Below are 17,901 nucleotides of genomic sequence, written 5' to 3'. Positions count from 1 at the left end.
ATATTTTTGTCATTAAATGTTTCCATTTGGAACTATTAAAGCATGTGCTGTCTAGTGTTATGAAAGCTACTCAGTCCATTGTAATTCATATATAACGTCTAATACCAAACTTTTGTGGCAGATTTATCAACACTTTGGCTGCCACAAAGACATGCAAAGTGACACAAAGCAACGCAAGGTGTTGATAGAGTATTTACTTAGTAGCACAAACAGCGCTTTGCTTTGCACTATATTAAGTCAAGGGGGCTTTACATCAAAAAATAATTCCTACTTGAAACTGGCATTATGCAGGAGAAATGTGAACGTTCTCCAAACATTTCAATCATTGTGTGTGTTCTGCACGTTGGAGCAAGTATCCAATGAATGAAAGGTTAAAAATATGATGTAAGCATAGAATTGTATACTAGAATGGCCACCTTCCAGTATAAAACCTCTTCAAACCGCATGAGAGTCTGCGTAACTGGCTTAGATCACAGTGTGGTATGAACTACTGAGTCATGGTGAATGTTCATGTATTCCTGAGGTCAGTTTTGCTACCACAAATAAGCTATTTTTCAAACTATTGAGTCCTTTATTTGTCTCCTGGGCCATGCTCTGTAATAGCAATATACACACATTGTAGGACTGACCTGTCGGGCAGTCTATCAGTGCCTGAAGTGCTGGCCTCACAGATCAGTGTAGCCCCCTGTCATTTAGTCCCTGTGCCACAATCGAAACTTCCGCTGAAATTGTGTTGCAGGTCTTCCACGTGACAAGTAGGGAGGCATTTTTTGTCTTCACGTGGCGAATGACCGAATGAAGACTCCATAAGGCCCTGTTTCAATATCATTTTTTGGTGCTTTGCCAAGGCCGGGCCCTGGCAAGTCCTGACCCATTTAGAGCACTTTTATACGTATATTTAGAGAGCCAGAGAGCCGAAGTCTTTTGTTTATTTTTTATCCTCCTTTCTGCGGCAACATTCAAGTTAAGTGCCAGTCACAGGGAAATTGAACAAGTCTTTTGGCCTGTTCATCATTGGTCTGATGTTTAGGTTTTTCTGGACCTCCCACTAAGCCTTAAGTTACGACAAACTAGTTCTTCGTTCATCTTTATTTTACCTTCCACTAGTAAGGTACGGGTGGGGCGGTGTGATTGGTGGTAGTCTGTCCTCTGTGTTTGCCATCCCCAGGTGTAGTTTGTCAATATAAAGGATGTCTTGCTGATCCCTGGGTGCTTCTATTTTTGTTGCGTGCTGCCTGGTGATGGTACATGAAAAACACATGGTCAGTATTGGGGAGCTTTATGCTTTTTAAATCTTTGCTACACAGCTTTATATGTCAGGTTCTTCTTGACAGCTTATTTTATCTGTTTGGAGCTCTTTACTAGAACCAACTAGAAGCCTTATATGTGTGGGCTATTTTGTATTTGGCCATATCCTTTGCGATTGCATACGCTTAAGTCTTCAGATTTTTCTTTAGCTAATTGTGTTTGCTTAGGGGATTCCGGTCAGTATCCCCAGGACGCTCTATGTGGGCCACTGCTGGGTACTCGGAGCTTTTAGTGCAATAATAAAGCTTTTAGATATATATGACCTATACTCCTCTGGCTTGTATTTAAGGCCCTCGGTTTATGGTATTTATTCTTTAACATTTTCACCTGAATGTATCCATATTTACTTTTTGGTCATCTTATCGGTATTTACCTGTCTTTGTTTTGTGAGTAAATGGAGTTGTAAAATTATATATTTCCATATTCATTTAACTGGTAAACATGCACTCATATTTTGATGCATGTCTCGTTAAGCAGCCAAACATATCAAAACACTATACCCGCAGGTTAATATTAGCATATGTACAAATATTTTAAAATTTCCCTGCATTTAAGGAAATCTCATAATGTTTTTAACTCCTCATGATGTCTATCTGCTCAGCCTTTGGTCTGGAATTCATGAAGGACAGCATGGAGAGTCACTCTCAGGAAGCACATTTTTCTGCATTTTTCCGCTTTTTAAAAATAAATACAGGCTGGAAGCACATCATTTTCTGTCTGTATTTATATGTAAAAATCAGTCGAAACAGAAAACTTGAAACTGTAGGTATAGTATACTGTTTGTACATAGCCATAGCATAAGATTAGTGAAGCACATCAAGACTAGATACTGTATATTTGACTCCAGTTCTCAATTCTGCATGTTTATTGGTTAAAGAACTATGGGGTATAATTATGAACCCTATTGCATCGCTTACTTAAAAATGAGATTCCTGAAGCCAAGCAAGGACACCCTGTGTGGCCCTGAGTTGCTTAATAAATCTAGAGTAAAGCAATGCAGCGCAAATTGCTGCGTTGCCTTACTCTGCACCAGGGAGGAGTTCCATAGACTTTGATGATTTACCAGATTTACCAGAAGTGGTAGACCTGGGAATGTGCCAAAAATCTATGCCTCCCCAGGTGAAGCGTAAAGAGGAGAAATATCTTTATTTCTCCTTGTTTATTCCTCTATGTATGCTGCATTCTGTAGCACAAATAGAAATAGGAAAAAGCCTCATGGGATTGATTTAGTACAGGAAGGTGCTCCTTCAATTGTACATACGACTGAGACACCCCTGCACCATGGTTCAAGGGTGCCTGCGTTGGCACTGGGGATGCCCCAGCGCTGGGGAAAGGGCAGGAATGGATTGTGTTGGGATAAATACAGCACATTCTGCCCTTTCTCTGTGATGCAGCACAGTGCAGAAAGGTGACTTGGTGCACTATGCCACTTGGCCATAAACATGGCCCTAGGTGTTTCCAACTTTAGGACCCCGAAAACATTTGGCACTAGCACACTGTGTTTTTTATATTCAACAGATCAAGAGATTATTTACCTTGGTCCCTAAACGTATGCGTGTCTCACATGTTGGATGAAGGTCTAAAGCTGCCAACCTATATAAGTGAACAGATACCCCAGACATGGCTCCTCAAATTAGGATTTGACCACAAATTGAGTCCATAAAAATCTGTCTAAACTCCAGGATGTTTTATCATGTTCAATATTAAGCATTGTCTTCAAAATTGTTAATAATTGTACAGATTAGGTATTTAATATTTTTAAGAGGTCATGTGGAATATCTCTGTGTTCTTGTGTGATGTAAGGATTTGAATGCAGTCCTTGAATGTATCATGCTCTACTGTTAGCTATGCATATGGATTAAGGACAGCTGTTTACTATCTTTCATAGGATGTCTAAATAATACGAGTAAGCGGCCACACATATCAATTTATTCATCAATTGACATAATTCAGTTACGAGAAGTATTGGCTGGTGTCTCAGAGGTGATTATGGGATCTAAGGTTCAATATGTAAATCTGATATTGCTTGTTGTGGGCTGGATCTGTATGTTAGGGTCTCACTAAGTTGTGTTTGAAGTACTAATGGTTTGATGGACGTTTGCTTTTGATCTAGCCAAAGTAATGTAACCTACTGAAGTATTTGAGTTTTGTAACAAAAATACATATGCATTGCAGGCCCTTACTGGATGGTGAAACCCTGTTGGTCATTGCATGGGTGCATCTTATCGTTGCCCTGAAGAAGGTGTGGCAATTTCCTTCGGCCACCAAAATGTGCATCTACATTCCTTCCGTGCTAATTGGCCATAATTATCAGCACTCAAAAAGAAGCGAGAGAGGGCCCCTCACACCACTTATCCGCCCAGGGGACGGGGCACCAAATCACGAAAAGAAGAAAAAAAACCTTGTAGGGAAATATTACACTCTCACTCCACACAGTCTGCTTACAAACAAACTGCAGATCCCATGAGCCATCACAATAAAGGAATATGTAAAAGAGATAATAAATGATCAATAATAACTCCATACAAATACTCTATTCATAAAAATTTACAATACATAATTTTATTCTGAAATAAAGCACCCCATATAAATTAATGCCCACCATAAAAAGGGCTCAATAGACAATTATTAAAAAACAAAAACCCAAAACAGTTAGAATATCATTCTAACAACAAACACCATAACCACATCACTGTGTACTCAATACATATAACACTAAAAAACAGGGAGACAACACCCAAGACACCCTCCTTTGTCTATCACAAAGAGCTGTCCCACTCAGGTATCCAACAGCCAATAGATTGAGACTTTGTCATCTGATTCTGGCCGTATCCAGTGAGTCTAGCTAATCCACTAGCGTCAACGCATTTCGGTGGTCTTAGCAATAATTTTCCACCATCTTCCTCAGGACAGACATATCCTCCCAGTCCATTAATTCAAGTGGAATTCAAAGATCACAGTCATTATAGCTATGTCACGTTCCGGTCCAAAGGGTAAATCCACCTTCTCTCGTACCCCTACCAGACTGTCTTCTTGATCCCTTTAGTGTCTTTAAAACAGATCATTTATTGAGGACAGAGCTTGTTTCCCCAATCAGGACCACAGTCTTTTTTCTGGGGTAGTCGTATTCGTACCTCTTTTTTTTAAAAATGTTTATAGGGTCATAATCATCAGCACTCCAGAATCATGTAAATTAATAAAGTGCATAAGAGTCTTGGTTCATTATCTAGAAATGGTTAACAGATGTCTTTAATATGAATGAGTGTTTCTATGTTTGCTGTATGAGAGAGGTTTCAAAGGGTTACATTTTAGTTAGCAAATGTGATTTTTGAGTAAATATTGTATGAAGTTCATATGTATATGTTGATTAATTATGCTATAAAAATGACATCTGTGAGAAAAACACAACAATATGAATGTGCTATACATCTTAAATCAAATGTTGTGCACATATTACTAATTGCATCACACGTCGCAATTATATTCATCTTGCAATAATATTTGTGGGTATGTGGGTCCTCTGTTTTTGTATTATATGTATCCACTTCCCCTGCCCATATTGAATAACATTGTGGGTGGCTGCCTGTTTTGATTATAATTAAACAGTGCTTCATTATATTTCAGCAGCACCTTGGCATGTTTCAGAAAAACTAATGTGCGTTAAGGCAGCACCATTTGTATATCTGAGTAGAAAGGTTCCAATATTTGAGCAACATCATGGCATATTGGAGGGAGCACCCAGGCATTTCGTGAGATTTGTCTGTGTGTTGGGAAACATAGCTAAAAGATTGAGAGTGGTGCCCTGGAAACATCCTGGCATGTTTAGGTGTGCAACTGAAATATCTGAGGAAAGCCTTAGGCATGTTTCAGGACCATCACAGACCTATTTGTTTTGCTCCTGGGCACTTGAAGCAGCACTACTTGCATATTTGAACAGCACACCTCTGGCACAGCTCTACAGCACTCCTATCAACCTGAGCAGCAATCCTAGGGCCTAATTCACAAAGGGCCTCTGTAGTCATGGCGGAGGTCCCGCCCTTGTGGCAGGACCTCTGCAATGGAAAACTGCTGTATGGACGTCCACCCATGAGTGTGGGACCCCTGCCACGACTGCGGTGCCTCCGCCACAACTGCGGAGACCCCTAGTGAATTAGGCCCTTAGTGTGTATATGATCAGCAACCATGTGCACAAGACTAGCGTTCGTGTCATATTTCAGCCAAACTAATAGCATATTTAAGCTGCTCCCTTGGATGATTGGAGCAGCAGCCCTCCAACTTTGAGCAGAGTCCTTGGGTAACCAGCATGCCTGATCTATTCCATTAGTACTACTGTAATTTTGAACCACTCCCTGCGATACAATGGCTGCTCATTTGTTTCATTTGAGCCACACTCTTCGAATGTCTGAGCATTACTTATACCACTTTGAGAAATGCCTCTGAAGCTCTGGTGCACATCCCTGACATATTTGAGGAACATCCTTTGCATAGTTGAGCACCATACCTAGCCTATCTGAGAAGCCACAATGGCACATCTGAAGACCAACCCTGAAACATTTGAGCAACACTTGGGAAATGCATAAACCGCAGCCATGACACATATGAACACCATTCTGGCAAGATCAGTGCATTGTATGTCTGACTAGCATCTGTGCATATTTAAGCTGCACCCATTGCACCACTTTGAGATGTATCCCTGAAATGCTGTGCAGCCCCCTGGCAGGCATCAGCAATAATCTCTGTAATATTTGTCCATCAATCCCTGGTGTAATTATTTTACCAGCACACTTGTCATACTTAAACAGGGCCCTGCAGTATTTGGTCACCACCCTTTGCCTATATAACCATGTGTACCACTTTGGGTATCAACTCTGGAACTTGGAGAAGCATACCTGCCATGTTTCAGTAGCTTCCTTGCCATAATTTAGCAGCAATCCAAACAACCACTGGCATAGTTGAGAAGAACTAGCTTTTCAGCGCTTTCCAATAGCACTCATTAACATTTCAAGCATGCTCCTCAAAGTGTTACGTTGCCTCATAAATATTTTGGGCCAGTGCAAAAGTATGCTAAAGGGCTGCTTGATTAAGCTTTTGGTAGACTTTGCTCATTACTGGACACAGCTCCAGAGGAAAACCACCCTGCTTTGCAGTTCTTCCTGATCTCTGACATAAAGTGGTCACCACTAAGCACCTCTTTATGCAATTCTATATGAATATATTCTAGTTGAAATGTGCCCTCTACTGGATACGTATTCTGATGCTGTCTGCTATTGTTAGTAACTTTGAGTTATTATTTTGATTAATGATTTATTTTTTATTTAGCATTTGTTTATTTTTATTTACTTGTATTATTATTATTATTATTATCATTATTATTATTATTATTACCACCTAGTGGCCAATGAATCATATCAGCAATACAATATGCAAATGACCCTGCATTGAACCTCTCTTGATTTTACAAGTGTAACCTTCTCTTACTGGCAGTGCCATGATGCCACTGGTAGCAACCTGGCATATTGAGCAGCAGCCTGCTTTTCATGAAAGCAGCATTATTTTATCGGCAGCTCTCTGGGATATTTACTTTCGTATATTTCAGCAGCATCCAGTTTAGGACTGGCACCCTTGCATGCGATGACATCTGTTATGAAGGCATTTTTTATGGCAAATGGATTTTGATGGGCTATATATTGAAAGAGGAATAGTAATAGCTATATCTTCTGGCACAATGTTTACAACTGGTCTGATTTCTTTTAGCAAAGCATTTATGACAGATGCTTTGCTTCTGGGGTACACTCAATTGGATAGATAGACTTTCTTCCATGGCACAATTGTTTACTTGCTGTACTTCAAGTGTTTGGAATAGGCTGGGCAAAATTTAAATTATGCCAGTACAATTCACGATGTTTCAGGAATTTTTTATTACACTTGTTTCCACGAAATTCCTGAAATTAAGCCATTATGCCACTTTGCGTAATTATGCATCATTCACAGTAAAAATGTATCGCAAGCATGCCATTCAGGGTAAAATTACAGCAAATGTACAGAAACAACAGAGCACAAGCAGGTGTTGTTTATGGTGCTTTTGTTTTGTTTTTTGGCTACTTTCTTAACGTGAGGCAATTGATGCGTGTATGCTTTTACAATAAAATATAGCGCTAAGTGAAACATTTGCATTTCGCGTAATTACACGTAATTTTGGTTACATTTTGCATAAATATGTAAAAGCAAATTACGTGAATTTCATACACACCTAGTTTCTACCAGGCACATACTATTGTGATGGGAATGTACCTTTAAGTAAGTCTCTGGAATGTAGATAGCCATTAAGGTAGTACCTGGGGGTGAGCCTGTTTTTCAGCATTCCAAATCCTGACACCAAAAAAGCTATAACGTTGCCAGGATTTTCACTTTGTTGTCAATTCAGAAAATGGGGTTAAAGCTCTGTTGTTTCGTTCAACAACAGATGACTTGCCTATTAGCATATGCATTCAATTAACATTACTAAGCCGGGTTAACAAGGTACTCCTATAACCCTGCACAAACAGGCATTTGCCTGGAGTGGCAAGAAGTAAGAGATGGCAGAACACCATCATTCAAGGAAAACATTGTATCCCATCTCGGCAGTTTTAAGTACTGAGTGGAGGGGAACGCGCGCGTCTTTACTGTGCTAACCACTTTTGAAACAGTAGCGTAATGCAAGATGGTGGAGTCCCCTTGCACAATCGTGTGAGTGGGCCTCAGACACGATAACCTGCAGATAGTTTAGGCTTTAAGTTGAATGGTGCGGGGGCCACCCTGAACGATGGGGGCTCTAGCACTTTAGGGGTCGGTGTTATGCCGCTGGTTTGAGAATGTTTCCACTTACAATGGATTCGAAGCGCAGTTATTCTAGACACCTGAAATAAATACAGCTGACTTATAGTAAGCAAAAAATCACACCTTAGGCCCTGGACCCGAAGTCAGTGGTGTATCTACCACACCCAGTAGATATTTATTTAGTGCAGTAATGCATTGGATGTAATAAATGCCTCATTTTCAGGGTTTAACATTGTAAAATAGGGAATTTAATTAAAATTGTGTGTTTTTTTGCACCAAATTGTAAGAAAATCGAATTTACTGCATGTTTTTCACCCATACATTTTGGCATGTTTGACCAACCGAAATTCACAGTTGGGTGGGCGTGTAGAGGCGCGGTCTGTACCGCAAATCTCGCTGTTCCGATTCCTGTAATAACGCTTTATGCTTCGGGGTGCTAAGAGCAATATCATCACAAATCTCAAACAGCACATCAGAGTTTTTTTGTGTATTCCTTATAGCAAGCTGGTGGATTTGGTTTAGAAATGAAGCGTCAGTAAACGTTCCTAGCTCCTTCGTGCGATCTCTTCGTTCATTAATCGGTATTTCATCACTACCTGAAAGGTATAGTCATGGGGGTGGAGGCTTTAGAGATGAGTGTACTCATTAAGAGCTACGAATTAAGCAAGTACCTTGTGAAGTGTTGCATTGCTATAGGTCGTAGGTAGGTGTGCAATGTATATGCGAAATAGGTACTTTTCAGATGTATCTGAGTGCATGCCCGTGAGGAGAAAGTTAACCGGGCACGTCTTGGCATTTCACCTTGTACGGCAAAAGTCAAAGGTCCAGCCCTGCCGCGTAAATCTCTCGCCCGCTTGGAAAGTTAATATCCACGTAAGGGTAGGCTACAGATTGTAGTTGACTAATATATGCAGAAATTGTGGTTTCAAATGCAGCTTGGGAACCCCTTATGGAGAGAGGTTGGTCTTATAAGGAGCCACCCGGTTCTAACCCGACGACCCTCTGACCTCACACAAACCTACCCTATGGAAGTATACATAAAGGGAACGTGAGCAGCTCGGGGTTCAGGCCCATCACAGCACTGACCACGTGAACCAACTTCAACTGTGACAAAGAGTCACAGATCAATAAACAAACAAAACAGCGATTTAACAACTCCAAAATATATATGGAGTGATGAGGCTACAGCCTCGGTATCCAAAACACACCGCTGTCAGAAGGAATCTGACAGCCAGAGAAGAGAAAACTGTAGCTCGGGGTTCAGTCCAGATGCTGCCGTTACACGTGCGCCGCCCCAGCAGGCCTTTTCTTGGCATCCCTCGCTCTCCAGGACTCAGTTGAGCGCACTGGGGCGCTGGGTTTGCCTTGGGCTGCTGAGCTTCTCAGTCCTGCCCATGGGTGTGTGTAGCAGGCACACAGGCTTGTGTCCAGGTGGGTGTGCTCTTGGAAGTGGCAGCGTGTTCCAGGTGAATGTTTTATCAGAAAGGAGGGCGTGGGAACCCTCACGCATTCTTCCAGAGGTCACACGGCCAGCAGCACGAGCGGCAAGAGCAACACGATTCATCTGCATCGAGTCATACCCAGCATTCACACCACCACACCCCCTAACAACTCCTTTCTCACACACAACCTAGGCAAACACATCTCTCCCTGGCTTTGCCCAAACATATTTCCTCTCTCACAGTACCAAAAACCTCCTACAACACTTTCCTAGTCCACCATTCACCGTCTCACACTTCTAAAGATCTCACATCGACACTGTCCAAACACAACTTTCACTATCTCACTGCACAAGAGCAAAGGTTGGTCCTGACACCATCCAAACTCAACACTGTATTTAAAGCTATCAGACTTCGTCCTGACACTGTCCTAACGCGAACATTTATCGAATGCTATCCGCTGTCAGAGCAGGCAGGGCTGACCAAAGCGCCTTTAAAAAACTCAATAACCTTGGCAGTGAGGAACTTCATACGTAATCGCTTTTTATGACAGGTGAGACATGCATGCCGCAGAGCTCGGGGAGGCAGGGTCTGTGCTCAGGGTACACGTAGGCGCACTGGTCTCAAGACGTTTTCTGGTCTCTTGTCTCAGCTCGACAACTTGTACCCAGCGCTTACATCTGCTCAAGGTTCAGATAGTGATGACACACGCGTCCATATAGATACCTGTAGTGCACTTATCAGTACAGAGATGCTGACTTTGCAGATATCGAAAAGCAGGCAGTTAATATAGACTTAGCCTCCGTGCACCTCAGCCTCAGTGCACAGATGTTGTGGCGCAACTGATGTGTCCGCATTTAGTGGGCTCCGTTTCACCAGAGAGAGGCAGCCACTGCATCACTAGGACCACACGGGTGTGACGTCAGCCCCTGGCACGCGCCGCCCTCCCACCAGGCCCCACTTACCTCCTCGGTGGGAGATGTGCCGGCAGTGGAACGCCAGCTCCTTCTTCTTGTGCAGCAAGTTGGGGTGCTTCAGCAGATAGCAGGAAGTGGCCGCGTAGCCCCCCATAGCTGGCAGCACGTAGTACAGAAGCTTGTGCATGGTCCCCTGTGAGGCGTGGGCATTCAGGCGTGCTCCCTACAAGGCGTGGGGCGTCCAGGAGCGCCCCTTGAAAGGGATGAGGCTCTAGGTGTCCCCCCAGGTGTTCCGCTGGAAAGAATGGGAAGTCAGTGTGTGCCCCCTGGTTGGAGTGGGGCGTTGAGGTGCCCTCTGGAAGATGTAGGGCGCCGAGTTGGACCTCCTGCAAGGCGTGGGGTGTAGAGTTTATTTCTCGGGAAGGTGTGGGGCGTCGAGGTGAATCTCCTGAAGCTGCGGGGGTCGAGGTGCTTCAATGGGAGGTGTGAGGGAACCAGAAGGAACCGGAGGCAGGGTTAGAGGATGAGGACGGCCTCAGTCACGAGCTTCGGAATGAGCAGGTAGGTGAGTCGATGCCCGGGCGATGAACCGACAGACCTGCAGCTGCTGCTGCGCCGGGGAGAGTGCACAGGAGCCAGGGAGTGTCCCGGCCTTCTGGAAAAGCTGGTTCCGGCAGTGCATTAGCCCCGAGCTGGCCCTGCCTGCATGCCATGACCCCGGTCGGGCGAGGCGGACTCCCACATCAGCACATTTCATCTCTTTTTGAAATCTTTTCTTTCACTCTTTAGTCACTGTAAACATGGCTGGCGGTGGCCCCTCGTCATGCCAGGCCCGCTGCGCCTCCCGTCGACGGTCATTGCTGCAGCTACTGAGCTGCGCAGCACCATCCAGCGCCGAGAGAAGGTCTTATTACAGTGACAGTCACAGCACTATGACGAACTCGTCCTGTGGCCAGCGCCGTGTAAGAGGGAGAGGAGAGCAAACGTGTAGAGCTTGTCATAATCAGGGGCACTGGACACATGCAGCGATGATGCAGTACCGATCTGTGCAACGGAGGTGGCTACATTCTGCCGCTTTATGTGACTTCATCGGACTACAATTCCATGGTTCTCTAAAGCCAGGACTGCCGGTATTAATACGGATTCTATTCGAGGACTACATTAGGTCTGGCTGAAGCATCCTCTGTCTTAACCAAGATTTAAATGTCATCGTCTAGTAATATATGGTATAAATTATCTTTTGTGAATATGATTTTGCCTTGTGTAATTATTAATAATCAGTTATCGCTAGTGGAATCGCGGACATGTTCAGCTTGAAACGCTAAACAATAGCAAGTTAGAGAGCATACACTTCAGCAGTCATTGTGAACCAGTAAATGAAACGTATGGTGGCCACTGCTAAGTGAACCGCCTTTAGGCAGAGGCAGCTGTCTCATAACACAAGAGTAGTGCTGACAGGGATTCTTGTGCTAACTAAATCATTAAGTGATGTGGAGTTGCGTGTATGTATATATATATATATATATATATCAGCTCCAACAGATCCAAAGAGGTGCGCCCTTCTCATGTCGGTGCCCGCATGGGAAGGACCTATTCCCATCAATAATCTTCACACCAGTTTGACAATTAAGTCAAAAATGCGGCACTCACAGGATTACAGCAGATTGCTTTTATTACATAACAGGACCCCAAACAAACTAACACCAACGCATTTCGACCTTCCCGGTCTTGGTCAAGAATGTTATAGTTACATTTGGGTGTGGTGCAGAACAGAGTCACATCTGGCCTAATGGTCAAGTTCTTGTGCTGTCTCTTAGTAGGCTGAAGGTTCAAATCCTAGTATTGCCTGGCACTGTGTCTGTTTATTTTCTGGTGTTTTCACTGTTAAACATTCCTAGTGATGGAACATTTAAGTCTTTTACCCCTCAAAATCTGTGGGTTGAATGTCATAGCTAAGTCTGGACACTGCATAGTAAGGAGTACCTCTGACCTAGTGGTTAAGGTCTCAGACGTGTACACTAATGGTTAAGGGTGCTAGTCTAGGTGAGTCTGTGGTCATTTCCTGCTTGAGTTTTTTTTTAACTACAAATATTTGTTACATACTGATAAGTGATCTCACTCTTTTTAATTGACAAAAACATTTTTCTTTTAAATTTGTCTAGAAATATCTCGTTCTAGGTATATCGTTCATCAAAGCCTAAATCGCTCTCAATATCTCACTTTCTCTCTCTCGGGATTGGGTGGTTAGAGGGGTTGGCCGCCAGCTGCAGGCCAAGCCCTGCAGCCAACCGCACACAGTCGAAGACCATGCATGCCGGTGGTTGGATTAACGTATAGTTATGAAAATGACTATGCGTTTAAAAAAACATAGAAATTCACTGAAAAAAACAAAGGTTACAGGGACATTATAGTTAGAAATTAGAATTAATAAACCATAGAAATTCACTTAAAAAACAAAGGTTACGGGGACGTTATAATTAGGCTCACATTTTAAATGTACAAAACCAAAGAAATGCACCTGTTATAGTTAGAGTTAATAACTAAAACTCGTGCCCCAAGGCAACTATAACTCGCACCCTCGCCATGCGCTGCTAATTACCCCACAAATTACAGCACTCATGACCTCTTTAATAACATAATTGATAATATGAACATAATATTTCCAGTAAAACGTTTGATGAAAAATCTGTGCATGGAGCGGGTTGAATCCTAAATAACAAGTTCATCAGTGTAAAGTAAAGAACTGACATTCATTAATCCCAATTTGGGCAAATTTCCATTCACTTTTCTAACTTTACTGGGTAAATCATGAATGTAGAGGAAGAAAAGAAGGGGTGCCAATAAGCATCTTTGCTTCAGACCATTATGTGTTTCCACTTTACTAGATAATCCCTGATTCCCTCCCATCAGGACTTAGGTCCAGGTGGAAGAATGCAGGGCAATAATTAGCCTAAGAATGTGGAATGAAATCCCCAGTGCGGACAGTTTCCTTCTCTGCGTTCCACAGTCAACCCTATTGAATGCTGTGGAGAATTCAATGAAGGCGGAGTGTACCCCCACCGGTTATTTTTCAATTAATGTTTGGAGAAAAGTGATGTTATCTAAGGTACCACAGTTTTTGTGAAAACCTGCCTGCTCCACAGGAATGAGGTTTGTTATCAAAGACCCATTCTGAAGATGAAGAAGAATACTTTTGGCAAACAATTTCCCAATCTCATTCAACAGAGCAATCTGCCTACAACTGACAGGGAAGGTTTTGGGATCTTTTTTGTATAACGGTACGACAATACATCCCTTCCAATAGGATGGAATAACCCCAGTCTGATAGCAGTATTGAAACAAAGGATACAGAAATAAAGCCCAAGCAGAAGTGTCCTGTTTAATAAGAGATATTGAGAGCTCATCAGGGCACATTACCCGTGAGGACCCTGCACCATTAATCATACCTTCTATCTCTCTGCAGGAGAGCGGACCAAATAAATTAAAAGAGTCAGCTCCATGTTGCACTCCTGCTGAACATCACTACTGGAATTAGGCCACATAATTGTGAAACATACTGAGTCCATTCTTCCTCAGTGATGGAAATAGCCTCAGTCTTAACTCTAGAGTCACAATATTGGGCTATTAAAATCCAATATCTGCGTGCATCGCAAGAGTGTGCATCTTCTCTCCAATTAATCAATTTTTGGTCTTTCTTCCTGCGTCTGGACATCTTTGATCTAGTTCTTATTTGCTTCAACTGACTGATTTATCTTTGCCTTGATGGAGATGGCGATTTAAAGAGGAACTTTCCTGTACAAAAACAATCACAAAAGGTGTTTTCCTCTCTATGTGAACTACAGAATGCAGCACACATAGAAGAAAAAACGGGGAGAGATAAAGACTTTCTCCCCATTGCAACACTCTTATGCCATCCCTGAGGTGGCGTAGAAATCTGACGCATTCCCAGACTTGTAAACCTAGGAATGCATCAGATTCCTTCGGGTTCCATGGGTGTTGCGTGGGAACATCTCAAACAACACCCATAGAATGTCCCTTTCACGCAGAGTTATGTGTGAAAGGGGTCTGTATTTACAAGGCCCTGAAAGGCCACGCAAAGTGGCGTCAATTGGCCTTGTAAATATGGGCTGGCACACTGAGCCACTGGACCGTAAAAAAAAAATGATGCTCTGGTGGCGCAGTCTGCTGCTAGGGCCTTGTAAATGAGGCTCAAAGTTGTTTTTTAGGTTGAGAGTAAGCATACAGCCTCTTGTATACACTTTAGTATATACTTATATACTTCTTTGTGCTCTTTCTGCATTTTCATTGGTTTGCTTCAGTGTCCTTAAAAAATCCTTGCTTGCTACTAGTCAATCCTTCCACTTCGTGCCACCTTTTCCTCAGTTGTAAACTCCCCTGGGGCATGGACCCAGTACCTGTACTCTTCCACTTGTGCCACCGTAGCATCTGCTTAGGGACTACATTTTTCCTTAGGCTTAGTGCATTTCACCAGAGCCCTGGATGTTTTTCGTGGCTGCAGTCCATTTCTGTAATCAGGGCTGTAAATCATGTTCTTCTCTGGTTACATGTGCTGTGCTTTCAAAGAGCAAGTTCAAATGTTAGAGGTTGTTTTCTGGGGCACCTGTTTCCACCGCCACGCAAAGACAATCTTAACCACATCTATGTTTACATTATGCGCTGCGGATGCGTAGAGAAAATAGCTACCACCACAACATTCAATGTATATTGCCCCAATTTAAGATGACAGCTGTGAGAAAAGGCTTTTTTGTTTGTCATGGTTAGCCACCACTTTTTGCCTGGAGGTGGTCTCAAAGTTGTTAGTGTCCAGGGCCCCTGCTAACCATGTTCCCTGGCCCAGATCTATTTCCCAAAACAGTTTTGATGCATTGGCACAATTGGCTACACTTTTAGCTGCCACTATGAGTCCCTAGTAAATGGTACTTAAGCACCCAGGGCATGGGGTACTACAGGTAGGCTCCTGAGGGCAGCAGCACAGATTGTGCCACCCTCAAGGGACTTGCATCCAGATGTACCCAGCACTGCCATGGTAGACTGAGTGTACTGGTGCAATCCCAAAATGCAAACTTGACATGATTCACAGCCTGTGTGCCCTGTCCACTACACACTGCATGCAATATAGGTATGTCACCCCTCTGGCAGGCCTTCCAGCCCTAAGACAGGGTGCACTATAATGTAAGTGTGGGCATAGGTGCATGAGCAATAGGCCCCTACGGTGTTCTTGTTAAACCGGGGACATAGTAAGTGAACAGAGCAGCCATTTTAAATGCATGTGCTGAGACACTGGTCAGTACGAGTTTCACAGCTACATGATGGCTACTCTAAACCCTGGGTTGTTTGGTATCAAACAACTCATAATTATAAATTCAAACTGGTACCAGCATTGGAATTATTGCAACTTGTACCCAGGGGCCACCTTAGAGGTGACCCTTGCAAAGCTAACGAACACTGGCATGGTTGCTGGCCAGTCACAATCAGCCTACCACCACCAGACAAGATTCCAGAACCTTGGGCTGCAAGCTCTTGCTCTCTGGGTCCAAGACCAAAGCCCTTTCTGGGTGGAGGTGTCACACCTCCCCCCTCAGGAATGTGTACTGCACTGCTAGCAAGCTTCAAAAGGCTTACCACATTTGAAACTCAGCCCCAAGCCTGATGTTAGCAGCAAAAGTCCGCCCCCATTGCAAACCCCCACTTTTGTCAGGAGCAACAGGAGGAAAATAACACAAAAGGACAGGAGAAGTGGTCAGCCCCTGCTTGCACCACCCCTGAGGTGTTGCAGCTGATATGATCCCTCCAGTTCATTTTCATCCATCTTGGCATGGAATGAAAATAGCCAATCAGGTGTAGGGAAGTGACCTCTGCCCACAGGAAGTGGTCACTTTGTGGGTGTAGCCATTCTAAGGTAAATGACCCATTGGCCACTACTAGGTACTCCCCTAAATGGCCACTAAATACAGTATTTAGGGGGCACCCCTGGGCCAGAGATCCAGATTCTAAGGACAAAAGAAGACCAGCAACAAAGAAAACCCATGGCTTGAGAACTGAAGTTCTGCTTCACAAAAAAGAAGAAGGTGCCAAACCCTGACTGCTGCACCCAGGACTCAACAATTATCGCTGAGGGGTTGCTCAGACAATGGACAGACTCTACAAACACCCAGAGGACCTCCAGTCTTCTAAAAATTGCCAATGACCTCCCTTCAGAGTCAAGGTATCACTCTCCAGCAACAAAGACCAAAGAAGTCCAGTTCACTGACTGGCTGCTGACCAAGGAACCAGACATTGCAGCCCATCCAAATTTCACCTGATGGACCATGAGTGCAAAACCTGCAAGTGTGCCAAGTTTGGTGGCACTGCAACCTCAAGTCACTAAACCGTGCAATAGCCCAACGTACTGGTCACTTACCTTCGGACACCCAGAGGGACAGTCCGCTCTTGATTGCAAAAAGACAAGGAGGAAGCCCCAGTTGAGGGACTTCAGAAACCACCAGGACCTCTCACCAGAGGGCCTCTGCTGACCCGCAAGCGACCCTCAAAGTGACTTACCTCCTGCTTCCAAGGGCACCTTTTCGCACATCGATTCGCTCTGCACCCAGCCACCCTGTGCAATGCACTGAATGATCCAGCCGTGTTCTAAGGGTTCTCCACCTCTTGTGACCGCAATACTCTAAGGAGACCAACCGGACTCACCTTGAAGTCCACCTGTGCAGTGCTTTTCTAAGTGGTCCCCCGTAGTAGCCTTGCACCAGCTCCAAAAACATTACTGCAGCTGCTCCCGCCGAAACTGGGAGCCGCCCAAACTTCTCTAACTGGACCACAGGGCCCACTAATAACCTCGACCTATAAGCAAGAGGAGACATTGCTAAACGCATTGCCTGGTTTTATATGCATTTTTAAAGTATTTCTCCATTGAATCCTATGGTGCGCGCACAGAACTAAGACATTTTCTAAACTTTGAAACGTCATAACTTAAAAAGGACTCACCCAATTCTGAGGATCTTGGTATAAAAAATGTTATTAAAATCTGAAGTATTTTTGTAAATTGGTCTTGAGTTATTCTTTTGTGTGTGTGATCTCATTTTTTGAAACTGTGAAAACAACAAATGCTTGAAACTTCTCCAAGATTAGCCTAACTGCTCGACCAAGCTACCATAAAAATCAGAGCATTAAGTGTTCTCTTTTTTTCCTTTGTAAACCAACGTGTGGTGCCCAGACCCTCTACACAGTGTACGTTTTGCACACTACATAGAGGGCTAGCCTCCTATAGAAGCCCCACGTCATGCGGGATGACATCATTAATGTCATGATGAGGCTGTCTCTTTTCCTTCACTGTAGCTTGTTGTTCTGTGACCTTTTCCAGTAGTTTTTGTTTTCACTTCTCACAGGAGGATTTTCATAACATTGCG

The 17,901-nt window shown here is 43.5% G+C and overlaps 1 protein-coding gene across 2 annotated transcripts in view; it reads right to left on the bottom strand.

The window, feature by feature from the left end:
- Positions 1–11,432, bottom strand: part of GDPD3 (glycerophosphodiester phosphodiesterase domain containing 3) — a 148,944-nt gene extending 137,512 nt beyond the window's left edge. Inside the window, exon 1 of one of the 2 annotated variants that reach the window (XM_069244061.1) lies at positions 10,529–11,432. In XM_069244061.1, the coding sequence (XP_069100162.1) occupies positions 10,529–10,667 (139 nt within the window). In that variant the 5' untranslated portion in view covers positions 10,668–11,432. The remainder of the gene's footprint in view (positions 1–10,528) is intronic. The other variant, XM_069244060.1, reaches the window with a different exon arrangement.
- Positions 11,433–17,901: the final 6,469 nt, after the last annotated feature.

The sequence above is a fragment of the Pleurodeles waltl genome, chromosome 7 (genome assembly GCF_031143425.1).
Source record: "Pleurodeles waltl isolate 20211129_DDA chromosome 7, aPleWal1.hap1.20221129, whole genome shotgun sequence".
Classification (NCBI taxonomy): Eukaryota; Metazoa; Chordata; class Amphibia; order Caudata; family Salamandridae; genus Pleurodeles; species Pleurodeles waltl.
The sequence above is the reverse complement of the archived record's forward strand: the minus strand, read 5'-3'. Positions and strand labels throughout refer to the sequence as shown.